We start from the raw sequence: 10,000 nt of genomic DNA on the forward strand, positions 1-10,000 counted from the left end.
TAATAAAAGATAAAGGGTAAAACACTACGATCGTTTCATGGCTGTACAACTCGTAATAATTCGACTTATGGTTACAGTCAATCTTCAGGTTAATTGAAATATCTAAAATATAATCAGAAATATTTTTATAATATATATATATATATATATATATATCAACGTATTCACACAAGCCCTTATGTATGACTGCTATGTTCTGCCTTCTTAAATGTTATCTTCTATTTCAGCTCCGACCATCATTCCAGAAGGCAATACGTCTCTCAATATGGCCATTCCAAAAACTAACGAGACAAAACAACAAGTCCTGCAGGTCACCAACGCTACAAAGTCCACCTTGGGTACAACAGTTGTGGTAAGACGAATATTCCAAGAACTATATATTCTGAAGTGTGTGTGTTTCTTCTTTTTATGGATGATTGAGAAAGAAGGGACAGAACCCATAAACCTCTCGGTCCTTCCAGGCCTAGGTGGTCACATTCTTATTAGTGACGTTTTATTGGACCTTTATGGCTGTAAGATAAATGTGGACAAAGGAGGGAATGAGTTGACATTGGGTAAGTGAAAAAAGGATTGGGCATAGTGTTTAGTACAAGAAAAATAGGGTTTAGACATAGATTGGTCAATGAAGGGGGCAGAGGTGGGTGTGTGTCGAATTTAGTTTACAGAGGATGATATGCAAATAGCTAGTTCCAAAAAGACGATGTTGTGGGTGTGGTTGTGGTAGAAGAAGCAATAGGAGGAGAAAGTGGGTTTAGGGGACAGATTTTGAACTCCTTTTCTAAATGAAACAGTCAAATGAAGTCAGGGATACCGTATATGTCATACCTATTTTGTTTTCCACCAGGTGAATGTCCAGTGTGGTGTGGTCACTCTGTATATTATATCTGTTGTTATTTTCTCCAGGTGAATGTCCAGTGTGGTGTGGTCATTGTGTATGGGTCATTTAACAACAGTTATCCCAATGAAGCCGACTACGATTACAAGACTTTGGCAACTGACTATCATCCGGGCAAATTATTTCTTCTGCCAAAATCAGAACTTGATCAGCTTTTCCTTACTGTCCTTTCCAAGAAACGATTTGATCTCAATTCCTCAGCCTGTGACAATCCTTCCTACGACATCAACATCAACCCAACAGGTAAGCTACTTCTATAATCTTTAAATCTTTAAAGTAAGGACAGTAGATTACGGGATAATCAGTGAACCCTTTAGCCTAACACTCAGCAGAACACACGCAATATGTATCTAATTTTTATCATGTTTGGATGTTCTCACTACAAATGGAAAGTCTGTCTATTCCTGTTCTTACATTTGCCTTTCTCTCTTACAGCACCCAGAACTGAAGCGGTTTGCCTTGTGACACATGTCAACAGCCCATGTTCCGCAAAGCAACTCGACCCTGCATGTTACAAAAGTAAGTACTAACAAGTTTTTCAACCCCTAAACATTACTTTCTCCATCGGTATAATAATACCGAATAATATTCTCCTTCGGTATAATAATATGGGCACACATAATCCAGAGTTTCATAAGCCCAAAAATCTGTCCGCAGATCTTTGGCTGTGCATTGAGGGCAGGGCCTCAATCTAAGATCAAAAGTTGGTGAAAGATTCGGCCTACTAGTTAGTATAGGAAAAGTAGGGTTTAGACACAGATTTAAATTATAGGGGGTTCTTGGTTGTATAGTAGTTATGAGGAACTGACATAATGCTCAGTTTAACTCCCAACATCCTTGACCCCTGGCTACTATTAATGAAGGCGCTAAGTATTTCTTTTGTCTCAGACTAACACCATATATTGATATGGTTTCCCTTCCTATAGCACTTTCCATTTTGTAATTGCACTGCTTGCTTGTGGGTGTGTCGTACGAGGGAAACCAAATAAACTTAGCGAGGGGTGCATGTGTGTGTGTGGTGTGTGTGTGTGTGTGTATTTATGTCATTTTTGCGTCTTTATTGTAAATGATGTATTCTGGTTGCAGCGACACCTGTTGTTGGTGTAGTCAGTCAATTGTATAATAACAGTATTCTCAAGAATGGTCAAATACAAGAACACGTTTTGGAAATCACCAACAGTACACATTCTTCAGGGAGCAAGATTCTGGTAAGACGATCTTTCCTCAGCATCAGCTATATATTTTTTTTATTTTATAGTCATGTAATTAGTCATGGAATTGGGATATAAAGTTTTAGGGTAATTGAAGGGGTATTGTCAGGGCGAGACAGTATTTTGGTAGGAAGATATCTTTGATCAGTGTCCGAAGTTCATCATGTGTCTAATATCTTTGCTCTTCTGACCAGGTGAGTGCCCAGTGTGCCGAAGTCACCGTGTACGGTGCCTTTAACAACAGTTATCCCATTGAGGCTGACCACCACTACAAAACAACTGCAACGGATAGCAATCCTGGTAAAGTAATAATTCCTGAGAGAGAATCACAAACAGATAACTTTACACTGACTGTCTTCTCTAAGAGACAGCGTGGCCTAAGCTCTCCAGCTTGTGACCATCCCTCCTATGCAGTCAGCATCATACCAAACGGTGAGAAAACACTTTTTCTTCCAACTGTTATTCTACGTTTTGCATGCTTCTAAGTGTATACATACATACATGTATAGAGTGTGTGTATATATGTGTGTGTGGCTTTGTGGGTGTGGGTGTGTGGGTGTACATATATACATATATAATTTTATGCGTGTGTGTGTGTGTTTGAAAAGGTTGAATTATATTTCGTCCTTTAATTTGGAGGATTCCAAAAACGATTTCTAATATAGATTCTTCATATTTTGCTGGTAGCTCACAGGCGTCAGCTTGTGAATATGAAAGCAATACTTGTATATAAATATATATAACTGTAATTTATACTAAAACAAAAGACGCAGTCAGGTGTACGAACAACAAAGTGAAAAAGTCTTTTACGTTTCGAGCCTACGCTCTTCAACAGGAAGGAATAAGAGAAAATAAACAGAGAGGGAATAATAAAGAACTTGTAGATTTCGACGGCCATACATACATACAGGTGTAACTGCCGCCACACCTGCCATTGCTGTCGCTGTTGTTGTCATCAGTGGATGCATTGTTGGTGTTGTTGTTCTTGTTACTGCCAACGCTGCCGTTCGTGACTATGAATCCTGAAAAAATCTTCTCACTCTGAGGCCGTTTTAAACTCTAAAACAGAGATATTTATTCAGTGCCCTCATCAGAGGAAATTCGTGTTGAAAACTCCGAATTCCTATTTCCTAACAGATGAATTCGATAGAGGTCGTGAATATAACTGAATCCGATCTAAAAGGAATAATTCTGCTCTGCCCAAGTTTTGCAAGTTGAGTTACTTTTTGAATGTTTTGTTTACAAATTTAACTGACCAATCAAGTTTTTCTCCATCCAGTTGTTGAGAGGTGATGTGCCTCCGGCTATTTGACTCTTATGAGTTGCCTGTATAGCTAAGGCCTTTATAAGTGTGAAACCAATTGCGACTCTCTGACCAGCCATAACAAACAGACTTCTAAATATTTCTAAATATTTCTGCTCTAACGTTTTAAAATGTGTTACTTTTCAGACTTATGAACTATTGACCGATATCTGTCTACCATTTTTTCTGTCTTTCTTTTGCACAGATCCCACACTTGAAGTAGTTTGCCATCGAAAACAAGATGAAAGACATTGTACTCGTGAAGAATCTGAGTCTAAATGTTCTAACAGTAAGTACCACAAACTTTTAATCTCCAAATTTCACCTTTTTTTCCTTCCTATTTGTTTTTTTAAGTTCTTGCTACAGACAATGCTTCAATGTTAGAACACTTCATATATATATATATATATATATATTCACACATGCCCTTATGTATATATATATAATATATATATATATATGTACATATGTATATATATGTATAGATATATATATATAGATATATATATATATATATATATATAGTATATATATAATATATATATATATATGCAATACATGTATATATATATACATATGTTTATATATCAACATATTCACACATGCCCTTAGTGTGGTATATACATACATAGATATATCTATATATATATATATATATATATATATATATATATATTATATATATATAATATATAATTAGAAAAAACCCACCTTTTAATCAATTCAAAATGAACAATTAAATTACACCATCTAGAAAATTACATATAATAGAAATATCAAAATTAAAAAAAAAACTATAAAATATCAATGATTAAGTAAATTGCAAAAAAAACATGTGTCGTTATTCTACCAATTATATAAGTTTTTTTTTTTAGATGGTGTACTTTAATTGTTCATTTTGAATTGATAAAAGGTGGGATTTTTTTTCTAATTTTTATATATATATATTATATTGTGTGAAATTTGATTTAGTATTTCCAAATTGAATTTTTTGCCTGTATGTTAGGATTAATATTCCCTCAAATAATTATATATATAATATATATCTATATAGTAATCTATATATATTCTATATATATATATATATATATATATAATATATATGTAATAATAATAATAATAATTATATATATATTACTATATATATATATATATATATATATTATATTAAATTAGAGATAAAACCACTATTAGGCAAATCAAACATAAAAAACATAAGCCAATACATATAATTAATTAATTTATATTATTTTAAATAATATCAAAAGTATTAAAAGTTTAATAAAAGACAAAGGGTAAAACCACTACGATCGTTCATGGCTGTAACTCGTAATAATCGACTTATGGTTACAGTAAATCTTCAGGTTAATTGAAATATCTAAATATAATCAGAAATTTTTTATATATATTATATAATAATATATATATATATATATATATATATATATAACGTATTCACACAAGCCCTTATGTATGACTGCTATGTTCTGCCTTCTTAAATGTTATCTTCTATTTCAGCTCCGACCATCATTCCAGAAGGCAATACGTCTCTCAATAGCACCATTCCAAACACTAACGAGACAAAACAACAAGTCCTGCAGGTCACCAACGCTACAAAGTCCACCTTGGGTACAACAGTTCTGGTAAGACGAATATTCCAAGAATAATATATTCTGAAGTGTGTGTGTTTCTTCTTTTTATGGATGATTGCTAAAGAAGGTACAGAACCCATAAACCTCTCGGTCCTTCCAGGCCTAGGTGGTCACATTCTTATTAGTGACGTTTTATTGGGACCTTTATGGCTGTAAGATAAATGTGGACAAAGGAGGGAATGAGTTGACATTGGGTAAGTGAAAAAAGGATTGGGCATAGTATTTAGTACAGGAAAAGTAGGGTTTAGACATAGATTGTTCGATGAAGGGAGCAGAGGTGGGTGGGTGTTAATTTTACTTTAGAGGGGATGATATGCAAATATCTACTTCCAAAAAGACGATGTTGGGGCTGTGATTGTTGTAGAAGAGGCAATAGGAGGAGAAAGTGGGTTTAGGGGACAGATTTTGAACTCCTTTTCTAAATGAAACAGTCAAATGAAGTCAGGGATACCGTATATGTCATACCTATTTTGTTTTCCACCAGGTGAATGTCCAGTGTGGTGTGGTCATTGTGTATGGGTCATTTAACAACAGTTATCCCAATGAAGCCGACTACGATTACAAGACTTCGGCAACTGACTATCATCCGGGCAAATTATTTCTTCTGCCAAAATCAGAACTTGATCAGCTTTTCCTTACTGTCCTTTCCAAGAAACGATTTGATCTCAATTCCTCAGCCTGTGACAATCCTTCCTACGACATCAACATCAACCCAACAGGTAAGCTACTTCTATAATCTTTATATCTTCAAAGTAAGGACAGTAGATTACGGGATAATCAGTGACCCCTTTAGCATAACATCACACTACTTCAACAACTACTACTCAGCAGAACACACACAATATGTATCTAATTTTATCATGTTTGGATGTGATCACTACCAATGGAAGGTTTGTCTATTCCTGTTCTTACATTTGCCTTTCTCTCTTACAGCACCCAGAACTGAAGCGGTTTGCCTTGTGACACATGTCCACAGCCCATGTTCCGCAAAGCAGCTCGACTCTGCATGTTACAACGGTAAGTACTAACAAGTTTTTCAACCCCTAAACATTACTTTCTCCTTCGGTATAATAATACCTATTTCTTTACCACCCACAAGTGGCTAAACACAGAGAGGACTAACAAGGACAGACAAACGGATTAAGTCGATTATATCGACCCCAGTTGGTAACTGGTACTTAATTTATCGACCCCGAAAGGATAAAAGGCAAAGTCAACCTCGGCGGAATTTGAGCTCAGAACATAGCGGCAGACGAAGTACGGCTACGCATTTCGCCGGGCTTGCTAACGTTTCTGCCAGCTCGCCGCCTGTATAATAATACCGAATTAATATTCTCCTTCGATTTAATATGGGCACACATAATCCAGAGGTTCATAAGCCCAAAATCTATGTCCGCAGACCTTTGGCTGTGCATTGAGGGCAGGGCCTGAAGCTAAGATCAAAAGTTGGTGAAGGATTCGGCCTACTAGTTAGTATAGGAAAAGTAGGGTTTAGACATAGATTTAAATTATAGGGGTTCTTGGTTGTAAAGTAGTTATGAGGAACTGACATAATGCTTCCGTTTTAGACCTCCTCAAATGCACAATTTAAATCCCAACATCCTTGACCCCTGGCTACTATTAATGCAGGCACTAAACATTTCTTTTGCCTGAGACTAACACCATATATTGATATGGTTTCCCTTCCTATAGCACCTTCCATTTTGTAATTGCACTGCTTGCTGGTGGGTTTGTTGTACGGGGGAAACCAAATAAACTTAGCGAGGGGTGCATGTGTGTGTGCGTGTGTGCGTGTGTGTGTGTGGTGTGTGTGTGTGTGTGTGTGTGTGTGTGTGTTTATGTCATTTTTGCGTCTTTATTGTAAATGATGTATTCTGTTTGCAGCGACACCTGTTGTTCATGAAGTCAGTCAATTGTATAATAACAGTATTCTCAAGAATGGCCAAATACAAGAACACGTTTTGGAAATGACCAACAGTACACATTCTTCAGGAAGCAAGATTCTGGTAAGACGATCTTTCCTCAACATCAGCTACATTTTTTTTTATTTTATAGTCATGTAATTAGTCACATGTACTGGTAGGGGTGGGGTCAACGCCCACAAACCTCATCGCCCCACTGAAACAGGTCAGCTTCATCTGAATGATGTTCTGTCTGTGCCTGTTTTAGAGAAAGGATACGAGTGTATGGGGTCAATAGGGGAAATGTGAGGGTGAGATCCAGAAGGGGTTGTAGTGGATGTGTGTGTATTAATAAATACATATGTTGTTTCGTGATTAAATAGAGATTTATTTACACTACATAAATTTTGTAAGCAATGCTACGCATTGCTTGTATAGAATACATATTAAAGAAGAATAGGTTTGCGTGTGTGTGTGTGTGAGTAAATCATTCAGGACAGTAACCTGTAGGCATATTCTCTAGTCGTCTCCAAAACGCGGGATGTCTGCTTGAGCGTCAGCTCCGATTCTCTGTCCCTCTAGCCGTTTTTCCCTTTCTATTTATAAAATCTCAAACAGCCAGAAAAATAGATATATCGCAACAAAGTTACTGTTTAAGTAGGTCATCGTTCGTCCACTTGAACTTCGCCTGACATGGCTCAGGTCGGAGGTCAAAGGGAGAGGATCAATCACTTTTTGTCAGAACAAAGGAATCTTAATTTCGCGCCTAAACGTGCATTGGTATTTGACGACCGATGATTCTTGGATTCGATTTCGAATCCAAGCTTAGAGAAGGAAGTGCTAACTCTTACAGGGTGATGAGAAGTAGAGTGATTGGTGGGACAGAGGAGACATGATACAGGTGGACCTTATTAGGAAGTCATATTGGTAACCCTTGATGAGGGAGAAGGATTTAAAACGCTTGAGAAGATGAATTGTTAATGATTGTCTCCACATCACGCCTGAATTGTTGGAATTGTAGGAAAGGGGTCCTTAATTGGTGGGGCTAAAAAATGGTATACCTGGAAATCAAGAAAGATTTCTTTTGAGAGAGAAGAATTGAAAAGTTCAGTAAAGTCACAGGGTGGAATTGGGGTATAAAGTTTTAGGGTAATTGAAGGGGTATTGTCAGGGCGAGACAGTATTTTGGTAGGAATATATCTTTGAACAGTGTCCGAAGTTCATCATGTGTCTAATATCTTTGCTGTTCTGACCAGGTGAGTGCCCAGTGTGCCGAAGTCACCGTGTACGGTGCCTTTAACAACCGTTATCCCATTGAGGCTGACCACCACTACAAAACAACTGCAACGGATAGCAATCCTGGTAAAATAATAATTCCTGAGAGAAAATCACAAACTGATAACCTTACTCTGACCATCTTATCTAGGAGACAACAAGGCCTCAACTCATCAACTTGTGACCATCCCTCCTATACAGTCAGCATCAAAGCAAACGGTAAGAAAACACTTTTCCTTTCAACTGTTTTATTCTACGTTCTGTATGCTTATAAATGTGGAGGCGCAATGGCCCAGTGATTAGGGCAGCGGACTCGCGGTCATAGGATCGCGGTTTCGATTCCCAGACCGGGCGTTGTGAGTGTTTATTGAGCGAAAACACCTAAAAAGCTCCACGAAGCTCCGGCAGGGGATGGTGGTGATCCCTGCTGTACTCTTTCACCACAACTTTCTCTCACTCTTACTTCCTGTTTCTGTTGTACCTGTATTTCAAAAGAGCCGGCCTTGTCACTCTCTGTGTCACGCTGAATATCCCCGAGAACTACGTTAAGGGTACACGTGTCTGTGGAGTGCTCATCCACTTACACGTTAATTTCACGAGCAGGCTGTTCTGTTGATTCGGATCAACCGGAACCCTCATCGTCGTAACCGACGGAGTGCTTCCATTCCATTCCATGCTTATAAGTATATACATACATGCATGTGTATATATTGAGTGTGCATATAGATTTTCTGTGGCGACTGAAGGAAGATAAAATTGAGTATAACATAACTTGATCCATAGTAAGACATGTAAAACCATACAATATAATTTCCAGGAGATGCCGATTCTGCTCCAAGGAATCCCTGTCTATTCTGTGGGCCAATGGGAAGATCATTAATAGACTTTCTGAAAGATTCTCAAGGTCCTTACATGCATATGGACTGGAAGCACTCCGTCGGTTACGACGACGAGGGTTCCGGTTGATCCGAATCAACGGAACAGCCTGCTCGTGAAATTAATGTGCAAGGGCTGAGCATTCCACAGACACGTGTACCCTTAACGTAGTTCTCGGGGATATTCAGCGTGACACAGAGAGTGACAAGGCCGGCCCTTTGAAATACAGGTACAACAGAAACAGGAAGTAAGAGTGAAAGAGTACAGCAGGGATCACCACCATCCCTGCCGGAGCCTCGTCGAGCTTTAGGTGTTTTCGCTCAATAAACACTCACAACGCCCGGTCTGGGAATCGAAACCGTGATCCTCCGACTGCGAGTCCGCTGCCCTAACCACTGGGCCATTGCGCCTCCACATATATGTTATATATTCTAAGTGTGCCTCTATATATTTTCTATAGAATTTAGAGCCAGCAATTTATACACACCCACAGAGTTCTAATTGCAATTAAAGGAGCTTATATTATGCATTATACAGGAAGTAAGAGTGAGAGAAAGTTGTGGTGAAAGAGTACAGCAGGGATCACCACCATCCCCTGCCGGAGCCTCGTGGAGCTTTAGGTGTTTTCGCTCAATAAACACTCACAACACCCGGTCTGGGAACATGCATATAAATGTATTTTTGCACAATGCAGTGGGAATGGATTTTGAGTAACTGTTAACATAATTTACTTTAAGTAACATAATTTACATAGGCGCAGGAGTGGCTGTGTGGTAAGTAGCTTGCTAACCAACCACATGGTTCCGGGTTCAGTCCCACTGCGAGGCATCTTGGGCAAGTGTCTTCTGCTATAGCCCCGGGCCGACCAATGCCTTGTGAGTGGATTT

General features: G+C 38.1%; 1 protein-coding gene across 1 annotated transcript in view; it reads left to right on the forward strand.

Annotated features, from left to right (window-relative positions):
• LOC115225728 overlaps window positions 1–10,000 on the forward strand; it is a 33,589-nt gene that overhangs the window by 17,240 nt on the left and 6,349 nt on the right. Inside the window, exons 10-20 of the mRNA XM_029796657.2 lie at window positions 228–352; window positions 904–1,138; window positions 1,331–1,414; window positions 1,982–2,103; window positions 2,301–2,538; window positions 3,615–3,698; window positions 4,928–5,052; window positions 5,546–5,780; window positions 5,995–6,078; window positions 6,946–7,067; window positions 8,219–8,456. Of these exons, the coding sequence (XP_029652517.1) occupies window positions 228–352; window positions 904–1,138; window positions 1,331–1,414; window positions 1,982–2,103; window positions 2,301–2,538; window positions 3,615–3,698; window positions 4,928–5,052; window positions 5,546–5,780; window positions 5,995–6,078; window positions 6,946–7,067; window positions 8,219–8,456 (1,692 nt within the window). The remainder of the gene's footprint in view (window positions 1–227; window positions 353–903; window positions 1,139–1,330; window positions 1,415–1,981; window positions 2,104–2,300; window positions 2,539–3,614; window positions 3,699–4,927; window positions 5,053–5,545; window positions 5,781–5,994; window positions 6,079–6,945; window positions 7,068–8,218; window positions 8,457–10,000) is intronic.

Source organism: Octopus sinensis, linkage group LG28, assembly GCF_006345805.1.
Source record: "Octopus sinensis linkage group LG28, ASM634580v1, whole genome shotgun sequence".
Lineage (NCBI taxonomy): Eukaryota > Metazoa > Mollusca > Cephalopoda > Octopoda > Octopodidae > Octopus > Octopus sinensis.